Raw genomic sequence first — 16,808 nt, forward strand, 5'->3', positions numbered from 1 at the left:
TCCACAGCCGGGATCCTGAGTCGGGATCCTGAGTCGGGATCCACAGCCAGGATCCACACCGGGATCCACACCGGGATCCACAGCCGGGATCCACAGCGGGATCCACAGCGGGATCCACACCGGGATCCACAGCCGGGATCCACAGTGGGATCCACAGCCGGGATCCACAGCGGGATCCACAGCGGGATCCACACCGGGATCCACAGCCGGGATCCACACTGGGATCCACAGCCGGGATCCACACCGGGATCCACAGCCGGGATCCACAGCCGGGATCCACACTGGGATCCACAGCCGGGATCCACACCGGGATCCGGCCGTGTCCAGTGACCAGCGCTGTCCTGGGAGTGTCCCTGGCCCTGTACCCAGCTGTGTCCCGGGATCTGTTCCCATCCCGGGTTCTGTTCATGTCCAGTGTCCGGCTGTGTCCCAGCACTGTCCCTGTCCCTGCCTTGGGATCTGTCCCTGTCCTGGAATTGTCCCTGTCTCAGTGTCCAGAGCTGTCCCTGTCCCAGGCCCTGGCTGTGTCCCTGTCCTTGTGTCCCTGTCCCTGTCCCAGGCCCTGGCTGTGTCCCTGTCCTTGTTTCCCTGTCCCTGTCCCTCCTGGGCTCTGGCTGTGTCCAGGGGTGCCCCGGGATTGTCCCCAACCCCATCCCTGTCCCAGGTGTGTCCCCATCCCTGTCCCAGGTGTGTCCCCATCCCTGTCCCAGGTGTGTCCCCATCCCTGTCCCAGGTGTGTCCCCATCCCTGTCCCAGGTGTGTCCCCATCCCTGTCCCAGGTGTGTCCCTGTCCCAGGTGTGTCCCCATTCCTGTCCCAGGTGTGTCCCTGTCCCTGTCCCAGGTGTGTCCCTGTCCCCATTCCTGTCCCAGGTGTGTCCCCATCCCAGGATCCAACGGTGTCCCAGATCCAGCTGTGCCCTGGGATTGTCGCTGTCCCAGGTGTGTCCCTGTCCCATGTGTGTCCCCATCCCGGGATTGTCCCTGCCCCAGGTGTGTCCATCCCTGTCCTGGGATCTCTCCATGTTCGGGATCAGCCAGGCCAGGGCTGTCCCTCGGTGTCCCCTGAATGTCCCTCAGTGTCCCCTGGGTGTCCCTCAGTGTCCCCTGAATGTCCCTCGGTGTCCCCTGGATGTCCCTCAGTGTCCCCTGGGTGTCCCTCGGTGTCCCCTGGGTGTCCCTCAGGTGTCCCCAAAGTGCCACAGGGACCTCGGATGTCCCCCAGGTGCCACAGGACCCACAGTGTCCATGTGGGTCCCTGGGTGCCACCTCGGGCTGTCCCCAGTGTCCCCAATGTCCCCGTGGGTCACAGTGCCATGGGTGCCACCTCGGGCTGTCCCAATGACCTCTGGGGTGGCCCCTGGCCTGTCCCTGATGTCCCCCAATGTCCCCATGGGTCACGGTGCCCCTTGAGGCTCGATGTCACTGCTGTCCCCAATGTCCCTGTGGGTCCCTGGGTGCCACCTCGGGCTGTCCCCAGTGTCCCCAATGTCCCTGTGGGTCACAGTGCCATGGGTGGCACCTCAGGCTCAGTGTCACTGCTGTCCCCAGTGTCCCCAAGGTCCCTGTGGGTCACAGTGCCATGGGTGGCACCTCAGGCTCAGTGTCACTGCTGTCCCTGGTGTCCCCAGTGTCCCTTGTGGGTCACAGTGCCATGGGTGCCACCTCGGGCTGTCCCAATGACCTCTGGGGTGGCCCCTGGCCTGTCCCTGATGTCCCCCAATGTCCCCATGGGTCACGGTGCCCCTTGAGGCTCGATGTCACTGCTGTCCCCAATGTCCCTGTGGGTCCCTGGGTGCCACCTCGGGCTGTCCCCAGTGTCCCCAATGTCCCTGTGGGTCACAGTGCCATGGGTGGCACCTCAGGCTCAGTGTCACTGCTGTCCCCAGTGTCCCCAAGGTCCCTGTGGGTCACAGTGCCATGGGTGGCACCTCAGGCTCAGTGTCACTGCTGTCCCTGGTGTCCCCAGTGTCCCTTGTTGGTCATGGTGCCATTGGTGCCACCTTGGGCTCGCTGTCCCCAATGTCCCTGATGTCCCCAATGTCCCGTTGGTCACGGGGCTGTTGATGCCACCTGGGGCTGTCACTGCTGTCCCCGATGTCCCCAAATTCTCCACTGTCTCCAAGTGTCCCCAACGTCCCCTGTGGGTCACGGTGCCATCGGTGCCACCTCAGGCTGTCCCAAATGTCCCCTGTGGGTCACGGTGCTTCTGGTGCCACCTCAGGCTGTCCCCAATGTCCCCTGTGGGTCACGGTGCCATCAGTGCCACCTCCGGCTGTCCCCAGTGTCCCCTCAGGTCACGGTGCCATCAGTGCCACCTCCGGCTGTCCCAAATGTCCCCTGTGGGTCACGGTGCCATTGGTGGCACTTCGGGCTTGCTGTCACTGCTGTCCTCAATGTCCCCAGTGTCCCCTGTGGGTCACGGTGCCATCGGTGCCACCTCCGGCTGTCCCTGGTGTCCCCTCAGGTCACGGTGCCGTCAGTACCACCTCCGGCTCGCTGTCGCTGCTGTCCCCGGTGTCCCCGATGTCCCCCGGGGTCAGGGCGAAGGGCGGTGGCAGCTCCTCGTCCGAGGAGCCCAGCGAGTCCTCGTCCCCCAGGCGTGTCCCCAAGGCCACCGCGCCGAAGGACAGCGGCCCCCGCAGCAGCCGGATCTGGGACAGGGACAGGGGACACAGAGGGGACAGCAGGGGACAGAGAGGGGATGGCACAGGGCAGGGACAGGGAGGGGACAGCGAGGGGACAAGGACAGGAATGGAGATGGGGACAGGGACAGGGGACAGGGACAGGAGGGGACAAAGCCAACAGAGAAGGGCAGGAGGGAGGACACAGGGGGACCACGCTGTCACCAGCTGTCCCCAGGCCGTGTGGCACTGAGGGGACATCGCCAGGTGCCATCCAAGTGTCCCCAACCTCTGTCCCCTTCCCCAGCCCTCGTGGATGTCACCTGGGTGTCCCCTGTGTGCCCAACCCCCCATGTCCCCTGTGCCTCCTGGTGCGCTCTCGTGTCCCTGGTGTCCCCAACACCCCCAGTGTCCCCAATGTCCCCGATGCCCCCAGTGATGTCCCCAGTGATGTCCCCAGTGATGTCCCCAGTGTCCCCAATGGTGTCCCCATGTCCCACCTCGGCCTTGAGCTGCCGGATGTGGCCCTGCAGGTGCCGGATGTACTGCGCCGCGTCCGAGTGCTCCAGCTGGCCCTGCAGCCGCCCCTCCTCCCGCTGGGGACACCGAGGGGACACTGAGGGGACACTGAGGGGACACTGCGGCCACCCGGCCCCTCCTGTGTCCCCGGTGTCCCTCCTGTCCTCTCCATGTCCCCATAACCACTCCATATCCCCATGTCCCCTCCGTGTCCCCCTGTCCCCTCCACGTCTCCCCCAATGTCCCTTCCATGCCTCCCTGTGTCCCCTCCATGTCCCCACGTCCCCATCCCCGCATGTCCCCCATGTCCCCTCCATGTCCCCGCATCCCCCAGTGTCACCAAAGTCCCACATCCCCTCCATGTCCCCCGATGTCCCCTCCATGTCCTCACATCCCCGTGTTCCCACATCCCCCAGTGTCCCCATGTCCCCCATCCCTCCATGTCCCCGATGTCCCCAGTGTCCCTGATGTCCCCTGTGTCCCTGATGTCCCCATCCCCTCCATGTCCCCATGTCCCAAATGTCCCTATGTTCCCAGAGCCCCCCATGTCCCCTCTGTCCCCAGTGTCCCCCATAATCCCTTCCATGTCCCCAACATCCCCATGTCCCCCTGATGTCCCCGATGTCCCCACTATCCCCCATCCCCTCTATGTCCCCGATGTCCCCACCTCTTCGATGTCCCCGATGTCCTGATGTCCCCAGTGTCCCTGATGTCCCCATGTCCTCTATCCCCTCTATGTCCCTGATGTCCCCAATGTCCCCGTGTCCCCATCTCCCCTATGTCCCCAATGTCCCCACATCCCCCATATCCCTGATGTCCCCCAATCCCAATGTCCCCATTGTCTCCTGATGTCCCCAATGTCCCCATCTCTCCCCATATCCCCATGTCCCCACCAAGTTCCCTTGTCCCCCCAGTGTCCCCAGATCCCCCTGTGTCCCCATTGTCCCCTCAGTGTCCCCCATGTCCCCGTACCTGGATCTCCAGCTCAGCCACGCGCTGCCTCATCTCAGCCAGGGCGTGTCCCCGATGTCCCCACTGTCCCTGATATCCCTGATGTCCCCAATGTCCCCATTGTCCCCATGTCCCCAATGTCCCCATTGTCCCCGATGTCCCCAGTGTCTCCAGAGTCCCCATTGTCCCCTGAGTGTCCCCGTGTCCCCATACCTGGATCTCCAGCTCGGCCACGCGCTGCCTCATCTCGGCCAGGGTGTTTCCCCAACATCCCCACATCCCCCTGTGCCCCCAATGTCCCCATTGTCCCCAATGTCCCCATTGTCCCCGATGTCCCCAGTGTCCCCAGAGTCCCCATTGTCCCCTGAGTGTCCCCGTACCTGGATCTCCAGCTCGGCCACGCGCTGCCTCATCTCGGCCAGGGCGGCCATGCTGTCGGCCTCGCGCAGCCGCACGGCCATCACCTCCTCCTTGCTCTGGGGACAGCGCTGTCACCGCTGGGGACACCCCAGGGACAGCCCAGGGACACCCCAGGGACACCGTGGGGACACCCCCAAGGATAGCCCCGGGGACACTGTGGGGACACCCCCAGGGACACCCCAGGAACACCCCAGGGACACCGTGGGGACACCCCCAAGGATAGCCCCGGGGACACTGCGGGGACACCCCCAGGGACACCCCAGGGACACCCCAGGGACACCGTGGGGACACCCCAGGAACACCGTGGGGACACCTGGGGACAGCCCAGGGACAGCCCAGGGACACCACAGGGACACCCAGGACACCCCCAGTGACACCCAGGGACAACGCAGGGACACCCCGGGGACACTCAGGGACATTTGGGGACACCTAGGACGCCCCAGGGACTGCCAGGGACACCCTGGGGACACTTCAGGGGCACTGGGGACATCCCCGTGTGCATCCCAAATGTCCCCAGTGTCCCCAATGTCCCCAGTGTCCCCAACACCCCCAATGTCCCAAATAGCCCCAATGTCCCCAAATGTCCCCAACATCCCCAATGTCCCCAACATGCCCAACGTCCCCAATGTCCCCAGTGATGTCCCTACTGTCCCCAGAGCTGTCCCATGTCCCCAATGCTGTCCCCATTGTTCCTGATGTCCCCAGAGCTGTCCCTGATGCTGTCCCCAATGCTGTCCCCAGTGTCCCCGTTGCCTGCGTTGCTGTCCCCAGTGTCCCCAGTGGCCGGCGCAATGCTGTCCCCATTGTCCTCATTGCTGTCCCCAATGCCTTCCCCATTGTCCCCATTGTCCCCGATGCTGTTCCCGTTGTCCCCATTGTCCCCACTGCTGTCCGGGGGGGGCATTGTTGTCCCCAATTCCATCCCCATTGTCCCCATTGGTGTCCCCATTGCTGTCTCCGTTGCTGTCCCCGTTGCTGTCCCCATTGTCCCATTGCTGTCCCCGCTGCTGTCCCCAATGCCATCCCCGCTGTCCCCGTTGCTGTCCCTGCTGCTGTCCCCGTTGCTGTCCCCATTGTCCCCGCTCTCCCCGTTGCTGTCCCCGTTGCCATCCCCGCTGTCCCCCCTGCTGTCCCCGTTGCTGTCCCCACTGTCCCCATTGTCCCTGTTGCTGTCCCCGTTGCTGTCCCCGTTGCTGTCCCCAGTGCCATCCCCGCTGCTGTCCCCGTTACTGTCCCCATTGTCCCCAGTGCCACCCCCGTTGCTGTCCCCACTGCTGTCCCCGTTGCTGTCCCCGCTGTCCCCATTGCTGTCCCCAGTGCCATCCCCGTTGCTGTCCCCGTTGCTGTCCCCAGTGCCATCCCCGTTGCTGTCCCCATTGTCCCCGTTGCTGTCCCCATTGTCCCCGCTGTCCCCGTTGCTGTCCCCGTTGCTGTCCCACCTTGCACTGTGCCTCGGCGTGTTTGCGGTGGCTCTCGCTGAGCTGCGCCTGCAGCCCCTGGCTCTGCGCGGCCGCGGCGCGGAGCTGCTCCCGCAGGCCGGCGCAGGCCTGCTCGGCCCGGCCCAAAACCGACTGCTGGATCCGCCCCTAAACCGGGACAGACCCGGGATTAACCAAGATAAACCCAGATGAACCCGGATAGACCCGGCCCAAAGCCAGCCCTGCTCCCGCAGCCCGGCACAGGCCTGCTCGGCCCGGCCCAAAACCGAGCCTGGGCCTGGCTCTCGCGGAGCTGCGCCCCCAGCACGGCCTCGTGCAGCGCCCGCGGCTCCTGCCAGCGGCCCCCGCACACCTGGGGGGGACAGGGGACACGCCGCGTCAGGTGACACACCTGGGACACCTGGGACCCACCCTGGGACACCTGGGGACAGCTGGGGACACACCCTGGGACAGCTGGGGACAGCTGGGGACACACCCTGGGACAGCTGGGGACACACCCTGGGACACCTGGGGACAGCTGGGGACACACCCTGGGACAGCTGGGGACAGCTGGGGACCCACCCTGGGACACCTGGGGACAGCTGGGGACCCATCCCCTGGGACACCTGGTCAGGTGACACACCTGGAGACAGTTGGGGACCCACCCTGGGGACACCTGGTCAGGTGAGACACAGTTAGGGACACCTGGTCACAGCTAGGGACACATCTGGTCAGGTGAGACACAGTTGGGGACACCTGGTCACAGCTAGGGACACATCTGGTCAGGTGACACACCAGGGGACACCTGGTCACGGCTAGGGACACATCTGGTCAGGTGACACACCTGGGGACACCTTGGGACACGCCTGGTCAGGTATAGGCACACCTGAGGACACCTGTTCACAGCTGGGAACACATCTGTTCAGGTGACACATCTGGGGACACCCCCTGGGACACACCTGGTCAGGTATGGGGACACCAGGGACACCTGGGAACCCACCCTGGGGACACCTGGTCAGGTGACACCTGGGACACACCCGGTCAGGTATGGGGACACCTGCGACAGCCTGTACCTGGACAGGTACAGGGACACCTGGGGACTCACCTGGGGACACCCAGGGACAGCTGGGACACCTGCCAGCTGTCCCCGATGTCCCTGATGTCCCCAGTGTCCCTGTCTCACCTGCCAGCTGTCCCAGGTGTCCCCAGTGTCCCTGTCTTACCCGCACCAGCGCCAGCTCCCGCCGGATGACGTCGTTCTCCTCGGCCTCCTGCGCCCGCGTCACCTGGCCCTGGGGACACAGGGACATTGGGGACATTGGGGACAATAGGGACAGTGTCACCTGGCCCTGGGGACACAGGGGACATTGGGGACAATAGGGACAGTGTCACCTGGCCCTGGTGACACAGGGACATTGGGGACACTGTCACCTGGCCCTGGCAACATCACGGACATTGGGGACAATAGGGACACTGTCACCTGGCCCTGGGGACAGCGGGGACATCAGTGACACTGTCACCTCCTGCACCCGCATCACCTGGCCCTGGGGACATTTGGGACAGTGGGGATTTGGGGACACTGTCACCTGGCCCTGGGGACACAGGGGACACTGGGGACAGTGGGGACACTGTCACCTGGCCCTAGGGACATCAGGGACATTGGGGACAATAGGGACACTGTCACCTGGCCCTAGGGACAGCGGGGACACTGGGGACACTGGGGACATCAGTGACACTGTCACCTGGCCCTGGGGACATTTGGGACTTTGGTGACACCGGGGACACTGTCACCTCCTGTGCCCGTGTTACCTGGCCCTGGGGACACAGGGGACTTTGGTGACACAGGGGACACAGGGGACACTGGGGACACCGGGGACACTGTCACCTGGCCCTGGGGACATTGGTGACACAGGGGACACTGGTGACACCGGGGACACTGTCACCTGGCCCTAGGGACAGCGGGGACACTGGGGACACTGGGGACATCAGTGACACTGTCACCTGGCCCTGGGGACACAGGGGACATCAGTGACACTGTCACCTGGTCCTGGGGACAGTGGGGACATTGGGGACAATAGGGACACTGTCACCTGGCCCTGGGGACACAGGTGACACCAGGGACACTGTCACCTGGCCCTGGGGACACTGGTGACACAGGGGACACTGTCACCTGCTGCCCCCAGGGCAGAGCCAGCGTGGCTGTGGTGGCACTGGGGCACAGGGAGGTGACAGCAGCCCCGGGAGGTGACACTGGGGACAGGAGGTGACACTGGAGGTGCCACCGGCCCCGCGGGGACCTCCAGGGCCGTCTGTCCCCTCCCCCATCCCAAATCCCCAAAATTCCCCAAAATCCTCCCTAAAATTCCCCCAAAAATCCCCCAAAAATCCCCCAAAAATCCCCATAATTCTCCCCAAAAATTCCCAAATTTTCCCCAAATTCCTCCCCAAAATTCCCCCAAAAATCCCCAAAATTCTCCCCAAAAATTCCCCCCAAATCCCCAAAAATTTCCCCAAAATTCACCAAAATTCCCCAAAATTCACAATTCCCCTAAAATGCCCCAAGCCCCCAAAATTCCCCCAAACCTTTCCCCAAAATCCCCCAAAATCTCCCCAAAATTCCCCAAGTTCACCACAATTCCCAAAAAATTCCCCCAAAATTCCTCCAAACTCCCCCAAAATTCCATCAAACTCCCCAAAATTCCCCAAAATTTTAAAAACACCACCAAATTTCTCCCAAATTTCACCAAAAATTCCCCCAAAAATTCCCCCCAAATTTCCTGAAAATCACCCAATATCCCCCAAAACGACACTGTCACCTGGCCCTGGGGACACAGGTGACACCAGGGACACTGTCACCTGGCCCTGGGGACATTTGGGACACTGGTGACACAGGGGACACTGTCACCTGCTGCCCCCAGGGCAGAGCCAGCGTGGCTGTGGTGGCACTGGGGCACAGGGAGGTGACAGCAGCCCCGGGAGGTGACACTGGGGACAGGAGGTGACACTGGAGGTGCCACCGGCCCCGCGGGGACCTCCAGGGCCGTCTGTCCCCTCCCCCATCCCAAATCCCCAAAATTCCCCAAAATCCTCCCTAAAATTCCCCCAAAAATCCCCCAAAAATCCCCATAATTCTCCCCAAAAATTCCCAAATTTTCCCCAAATTCCTCCCCAAAATTCCCCCAAAAATCCCCAAAATTCTCCCCAAAAATTCCCCCCAAATCCCCAAAAATTTCCCCAAAATTCACCAAAATTCCCCAAAATTCACAATTCCCCTAAAATGCCCCAAGCCCCCAAAATTCCCCCAAACCTTTCCCCAAAATCCCCCAAAATCCCCCCAAAATTCCCCAAGTTCACCACAATTCCCAAAAAATTCCCCCAAAATTCCTCCAAACTCCCCCAAAATTCCATCAAACTCCCCAAAATTCCCCAAAATTTTAAAAACACCACCAAATTTCTCCCAAATTTCACCAAAAATTCCCCCAAAAATTCCCCCCAAACCTCAAAATAATCACCCAATATCCCCCAAAACTTCCTCAAAATTCCCCAAAATTCCCCCAACACCCCCCAAAAATTTCCCCCCAAATTCCCTAAAATTCCCCTAAAATGCCCCAAAATTCCTCAAAATTTCCCAAAATTCCCCAAAATTCCCAATTCTCCTAAAATGCCCCAAACCTTTCCCCAAAATTGCCCCAAATTCCTCAAAATTTCCCAAAATTTACCCCAAATCTCCCGAAAATCTCCCCAAAATTCCCAAAAAATCCCCCCGAAATTCCCCCCAAAATCCCCAAATCCCCAAAAATTTCCTCAAAATTTCCCAAAATTTACCCCAAATCTCCCGAAAATCTCCCCAAAATTCCCAAAAAATCCCCCCAAAATTCCTTCAAAATTAAAAAAAACACCAAAAATTCCCCAAATTCCCCCCAAAATTCCCCCAAATCCCCCCGAGGTGCGCGGGAGCCTCCGGAAAAGCGGGAAAAAAAGTTGGAAAAAAAAGGTGGGAAAAGGAAAATCCCCCCCAAAATGGGGCTGGGGGAGGGAGGAAAAGGAGAAAATAAATCAGGAAAATAAGTCAGGAAAATTAGGGAAATAAATTGGGGAAAAAATTGGGAAAATCAGGAAAATCAATTGGGAAAATCAAGAAAATCAATTGAGGAAATTGGGGAAAAAAATTGGGAAAATCAGGAAAATCAATTGGGGAAAAATTGGGGAAATAAATTGGGGAAATGAAGGAAAAAATTAGGAAAATTGGGGAAGAAAATTGGGAAAAAATCAGGAAAATTGAGAAAAAAAAGGGAAAATTGGGAAAATAAATTGGGGAAATTGAGTAAAAATTAGGAAAATTGGGGAAATAAATTGGGGAAATAAATTGGGGATATCAGGGAAATAAATTGGGAAAATAAATTGGGAAAATCAGGGAAATATCAGGAAAAATTTGGGAAATTATCAGGAAAGTATTGGGGAAGTATCAGGAAAATATTGGGAAAATCAGGGAAATAAATTGGGAAAATAAATTGGGAAAATCAGGAAAAATCAGGAAAATCTAGGGGAAGTATTGGGAAAGTAATTGGGAAAATTGAGGAAAAAAACAGGAAAATAAATTGGGGAAATAAGGAAAATTGGGAAAATAAATTGGGAAAAATAGCAGGAAAATTGGGAAAAGTATTGGAGAAATCTTGGGAAAATCAGGGAAATAAATTGGGAAAATAAATTGGGAAAAATATCAGGAAAATTGGGAAAATCAGGGAAATAAATTGGGAAAATAAATTGGGAGAATATCAGGAAATTGGGAAAGTAATGGGAAAATATTGGAAAATTTTGGGAAAATCAGGGAAATAAATTGGGAAAATAAATTGGGAGAATATCAGGAAATTGGGAAAGTAATGGGAAAATATTGGAAAATTTTGGGAAAATCAGGGAAATAAATTGGGAAAATAAATTGGGAGAATAATGGGAAAATACAGGGAAAATCAGGAAAATTGGGAATGTAATGGGAAAATATTGGGGAAATATTGGGGAAATAAATGGGGAAAATTGGGAAAATCAATTGGGGAAATTGGGAAAATCAATTGGGGAAAAAATGGGGAAATTGGGGGAAAACATTGGGGAAATAAATGGGGAAAATTGGGGGAAAATTGGGGGAAAAAGGGAAATTGGGAAAATCAATCAGGGAAATAAATGGGGAAAATTGGGGAAAATCAATCAGGGAAATTGGGAAAATCAATCTGAGGAATTGGGAAAATCAATCGGGGAAATCAATTGGGGAAATTGGGGAAATCAATTGGGGAAATCAATTGGGGAAATTGGGAAAAAATTGGGGAAGAAGTTGGGGAAATTGGGGAAAGCAACGGGGAAAGGTGGGGAGAGGGAGGGGCGGGAGATCGTACCTGGATGAGCCGATCGGCCAGGGCCGCGCTCTCCTGGGGAGGGACACGCACAGCTCAGGGACAGGGACAGGGACAGGGACAGCAGGGACAGGGACACACACAGCTCAGGGACAGGGACAGGGACAGGGACAGGGACAGGGACAGTGGGGACAGGGACAGGGACAGGGACAGCGGGGACAGGGACAGGGACAGGGACAATTTGGGAAATTATCAGGAAAGTATTGGGGAAGTATCAGGAAAATATTGGGAAAATCAGGGAAATAAATTGGGAAAATAAATTGGGAAAATCAGGGAAATATCAGGAAAAATTTGGGAAATTATCAGGAAAGTATTGGGGAAGTATCAGGAAAATATTGGGAAAATCAGGGAAATAAATTGGGAAAATAAATTGGGAAAATCAGGGAAATATCAGGAAAAATTTGGGAAATTATCAGGAAAGTATTGGGGAAGTATCAGGAAAATATTGGGAAAATCAGGGAAATAAATTGGGAAAATAAATTGGGAAAATCAGGGAAATATCAGGAAAAATTTGGGAAATTATCAGGAAAGTATTGGGGAAGTATCAGGAAAATATTGGGAAAATCAGGGAAATAAATTGGGAAAATAAATTGGGAAAATCAGGGAAATATCAGGAAAAATTTGGGAAATTATCAGGAAAGTATTGGGGAAGTATCAGGAAAATATTGGGAAAATCAGGGAAATAAATTGGGAAAATAAATTGGGAAAATCAGGGAAATATCAGGAAAAATTTGGGAAATTATCAGGAAAGTATTGGGGAAGTATCAGGAAAATATTGGGAAAATCAGGGAAATAAATTGGGAAAATAAATTGGGAAAATCAGGGAAATATCAGGAAAAATTTGGGAAATTATCAGGAAAGTATTGGGGAAGTATCAGGAAAATATTGGGAAAATCAGGGAAATAAATTGGGAAAATAAATTGGGAAAATCAGGGAAATATCAGGAAAAATTTGGGAAATTATCAGGAAAGTATTGGGGAAGTATCAGGAAAATATTGGGAAAATCAGGGAAATAAATTGGGAAAATAAATTGGGAAAATCAGGAAAAATCAGGAAAATCTAGGGAAAGTATTGGGAAAGTAATTGGGAAAATTGAGGGAAAAAAACAGGAAAATAAATTGGGGAAATAAGGAAAATTGGGAAAATAAATTGGGAAAAATAGCAGGAAAATTGGGAAAAGTATTGGGAAAATCTTGGGAAAATCAGGGAAATAAATTGGGAAAATAAATTGGGAAAAATATCAGGAAAATTGGGAAAATCAGGGAAATAAATTGGGAAAATAAATTGGGAGAATATCAGGAAATTGGGAAAGTAATGGGAAAATATTGGAAAATTTTGGGAAAATCAGGGAAATAAATTGGGAAAATAAATTGGGAGAATAATGGGAAAATACAGGGAAAATCAGGAAAATTGGGAATGTAATGGGAAAATATTGGGGAAATATTGGGGAAATAAATGGGGAAAATTGGGAAAATCAATTGGGGAAATTGGGAAAATCAATTGGGGAAAAAATGGGGAAATTGGGGGAAAACATTGGGGAAATAAATGGGGAAAATTGGGGGAAAATTGGGGGAAAAAGGGAAATTGGGAAAATCAATCAGGGAAATAAATGGGGAAAATTGGGGAAAATCAATCAGGGAAATTGGGAAAATCAATCTGAGGAATTGGGAAAATCAATCAGGGAAATTGGGAAAATCAATCAGGGAAATTGGGGAAATCAATTGGAGAAATTGGGAAATCAATCGGGGAAATTGGAAAAATCAATCGGGGAAATTGGGAAATCAATTGGAGAAATTGGGAAATCAATCGGGGAAATTGGGAAATCAATTGGAGAAATTGGGAAATCAATCGGGGAAATTGGAAAAATCAATCGGGGAAATTGGGAAATCAATCAGGGAAATTGGGAAATCAATCGGGGAAACTGGGAAATCAATCGGGGAAATTGGGGAAATCAATCGGGGAAATTGGGGAAATCAATCAGGGAAATCAATCGGGGAAATTGGGGAAATCAATTGGGGAAATCGGGAAAATCAATCGGGGAAATTGGGAAATCAATCGGGGAAATTGGGAAAATCAATCGGGGAAATCAATCGGGGAAATTGGGGAAAAATTGGGGAAGAAATTGGGGAAGAAGTTGGGGAAATTGGGAAAATCAATCTGAGGAATTGGGAAAATCAATTGGGGAAATCAATCGGGGAAATTGGGGAAGAAATTGGGGAAGAAATTGGGGGAAAGCAACGGGGAAAGGTGGGGAGAGGGAGGGGCGGGAGATCGTACCTGGATGAGCCGATCGGCCAGGGCCGCGCTCTCCTGGGGAGGGACACACACAGCTCAGGGACAGGGACAGGGACAGGGACAGGGATGGGACAGGGACAGGGACAGGGACAGAGACAGGGACAGGGACAGGGACGGGGGTTTTTTTGGGTTCCATGGGGTTTTTTGGGATGTTTTGGGGGATTTTTGGGTTCCATGCAGTGATTTGGGTTTGGTTTTTGGGAGGTTTTGGTTTTTTTTTTTTGGTTCCATGCAGTGCTTGGGGTTTTTTTTCAGCTCCATGCATTTTTGGGGGTTTTTGGGGGTATTTTGAGGTTTTTTGTGGGGTTTTTGGGTTCCATTGAGTGGTTTGGGGTTTTTTTTTTGGGGGGGTTCTGTGTGGTGTTTTAGGTTTGGTTTTTTTTTTTGGGTTCCACGCTGTGTTTTGGGATTTTTTTTTGGAGGGGGGGTTTGGCTTCCATGTGGTTTTTTGGGATGTTTTGGGCTTTTTGGGTGTTTTTGCATTCTGTGCAGGGTTTTGGGTTTGTTTTTGGGGGTGTTTTAGGTTTTTTTGGGGTGTTTTTGGGGGTGTTTTAAGGGTTTTTGGGGTTCCATGTGATGTTTTAGGGTTTTTTGGGTGGTTTGGGGTTTTTTGGGGTGTTTTTGGGGGAGGTTTTTGGGGTCCTCACCTTCTCCAGGGTCTCGATGCGCTGCTTGAGCAGGCGATTCTCAGAGCGGAGCCGCTGAGGGGACACGGGGGACAGGGAGGGGACAATGAGGGGACACAGAGGGGACAATGAGGGGACAATGAGTGGTGACCCAGGTGTCCCCAGGTGTGTCCCCAGCTGTCCCCAGGTGTCCCTGCAGTGTCTCCACGTGTCTCTGCAGTGTCCCCAAGTGTCCCCAGGTGTCCCCAGGTGTGTTCAGGTGTCCCTGCAGTGTCCCCAGGTGTGTTCAGGTGTCCCTGCAGTGTCCCCAGGTGTGTTCAGGTGTCCCTGCAGTGTCCCCAGGTGTCTGTGTCACCTTGATCTCGATCTGCTCCTCCATCTCCTTGCTCTTGAGGGCGGCGTATTCCTTCTCCAGCCTGGGGACACAGGGACAGCTGGGGACAGGGATGGGGACAGAGGGGACAGGGAAAAGGATGGGGACAGGGTGGGAACATGGACAGGGGACAGGGACAGGGATGGGAAAGGGACACAAGGCCAGGGACAGGGACCAGGATGGGGACAGAGGGGACAAGGAGAGGGTAGAGAGGGGACAGGGACAGAGGGGACAGGAACAAGGATGGGGACAGGGACAGGTAAAGGGACAGAAGGGACAGGGACAGAGATGGGACAGGGTGAGGGGACATGGACAGGGGACAGGGATGGGAAAGGGACACAAGGACCGGGACGGGGAGAGGTGACAGGGAAAGGGACAGAGGGGACAGAGAATAGGGACACAGGGACAGGGAGAGGGAGGACACAGGGACAGAGGGGACACAGGGGACAGGGCGACAGGGACAGAGGGGGCAGAGGGATGGGGGGACAGAGGGGACACAGGGACAGAGGGGACAGAGGGGACAGAGGGGACAGAGGGGACACAGGGGACAGGGCGACAGGGACAGAGGGGGCAGAGGGATGGGGGGACAGAGGGGACACAGGGACAGAGGGGACAGAGGGGACAGAGGGGACAGAGGGACAGAGGGACACAGGGACACAGGGACACACAGGGGACACAGGGACTCAGGACACACAGGGACACAGGGACAGAGGTGTCCCCTACCTCTTCATCTTGCGCGGGTTGTACTTGACCTGGCAGGCGCGCAGGATCAGCTTGTCCGGGCACGAGTCGAACTGGTGAGGGATCACCTTCTGGAAGTACTGCGGGAACACGGCGTCACCGATCGGGGACAGCTCACACCGAGAACGGGACAACTCACACCGACTGGGGACAGCTGACACCAGCATGGGGACAGCTGACACCAACTGGGGACAGCTCACACCGAGAACGGGACAGCTCACACCGACTGGGGACAGCTCACACCAACTGGGGACAGCTGACACCGAGAACGGGACAGCTCACAGCAACTGGGGACAGCTCACACCAACTGGGGACAGCTCACACCAACTGGGGACAAGCTCACACCGAGAACAGGACAGCTCACACCAATTGGGGACAGCTCACACCAAAAATGGGACAGCTCACACCAACTGGGGACAGCTCACACCAAAAATGGGACAGCTCACACCAATTGGGGACAACTCACACCGAGAACGGGACAGCTCACACCAGCATGGGGACAGCTCACACCAACTCCCAAAGCCACCCCAAGCCCACTCCACCCCAAGGTCCCCCCGAGGTCCCCAAGCCCACCCCACTGCCCAAAGCCACCCCAAGGTCCCCCCAGGGTCCCCCCGAGGTCCCCAGGGCCACCCCACGGGCCGTACCTGGGACATGCCCTCCATGTCCAGCTGCACCAGCTCGGCCTGGTTGAACTGCAGCAGGGCCATCCCCACGCGGAACACGATCTCCAGCCCCTGCCAGCGCCCCGCCCGGTCACCGCGGCCACCAGGGCCACCAGGGCCACCACAGGGCCACCAGGGCCACCACAGGGCCACCTCACCCCTGCCACCGCCCTGCCCGGTCACTGCACCCACCAAGGCCACCCCAGGGCCACCTTACCCGTGCCACTGCCCCGCCCGGTCACTGCGGCCACCAGGGCCACCAGGGCCACCACAGGGCCACCTCACCCCTGCCACCGCCCTGCCCGGTCACCGAGGCCACCAGGGCCACCAGGGCCATCACAGGGCCACCCCAGGGCCACCTCACCCCTGCCACCGCCCTGCCCGGTCACTGCACCCACCAGGGCCACCAGGGCCACTCCAGGGCCACCTCGGGTCACTGGGGCCACCCCATGGCCACTCCACCCCTGTGATGACCCCAGCCAGTCACTGCGGCCACCAGGGCCACCCCAGGGCCACCCCAGGGTCACCTTGGCTCAGTGGGGCCACCCCAGAGCCACCTCACCCCTGCCACTGCCCCACCCGGTCACCGAGGCCACCAGGGCCACCACGGCTACCCCAGGGCTACCTTGGGTCATTGGGGCCACCCCGGAGTCACCTTGGGTCATCCCAGCTCACCACGGCCACCCCAGGGCCACCCCGGGACATTGGGGCCACCCCACAGCCACCCCACCCCTGCCCCGGGTCATTTAGGCCACCCCAGAGCCACCTTGGGTCAT

At 56.3% G+C, this 16,808-nt stretch overlaps 1 protein-coding gene across 1 annotated transcript; it reads right to left on the reverse strand.

The window, feature by feature from the left end:
* Positions 1-1,131: 1,131 nt before the first annotated feature.
* LOC121363312 (ecotropic viral integration site 5 protein homolog) lies at positions 1,132-16,369 on the reverse strand. The gene is made up of 13 exons (XM_041485514.1): positions 16,318-16,369; positions 16,015-16,214; positions 15,350-15,447; positions 14,609-14,669; positions 14,275-14,328; positions 13,610-13,642; positions 7,154-7,222; positions 6,193-6,303; positions 5,952-6,098; positions 4,473-4,568; positions 3,123-3,218; positions 1,664-2,652; positions 1,132-1,520 (listed from the first exon to the last, which is right to left on the reverse strand). Exons 1-12 carry the CDS (start codon positions 16,367-16,369, stop codon positions 2,467-2,469), a joined length of 1,203 nt encoding a protein of 400 aa, XP_041341448.1. The 3' UTR covers positions 1,132-1,520; positions 1,664-2,466.
* Positions 16,370-16,808: the final 439 nt, after the last annotated feature.

The sequence above is a fragment of the Pyrgilauda ruficollis genome, unplaced genomic scaffold (assembly GCF_017590135.1).
Source record: "Pyrgilauda ruficollis isolate IOZ18807 unplaced genomic scaffold, ASM1759013v1 scaffold704, whole genome shotgun sequence".
Lineage (NCBI taxonomy): Eukaryota > Metazoa > Chordata > Aves > Passeriformes > Passeridae > Pyrgilauda > Pyrgilauda ruficollis.

Coding starts and splice junctions, on each gene's coding strand:
- LOC121363312 (XM_041485514.1), bottom strand. CDS start 16,369: ATGGCCCTGGTGGCCCTGGTGGCCTCGGTGACCGGGCAGGGCGGTGGC. Junction 4,569..5,951: donor ACGCCGAGGCACAGTGCAAG/GTGGGACAGCAA, acceptor CGCTGTCCCCAG/AGCAAGGAGGAGGTGATGGC. Junction 2,653..3,122: donor TCCGGCAGCTCAAGGCCGAG/GTGGGACATGGG, acceptor TCCCTGTCCCAG/ATCCGGCTGCTGCGGGGGCC.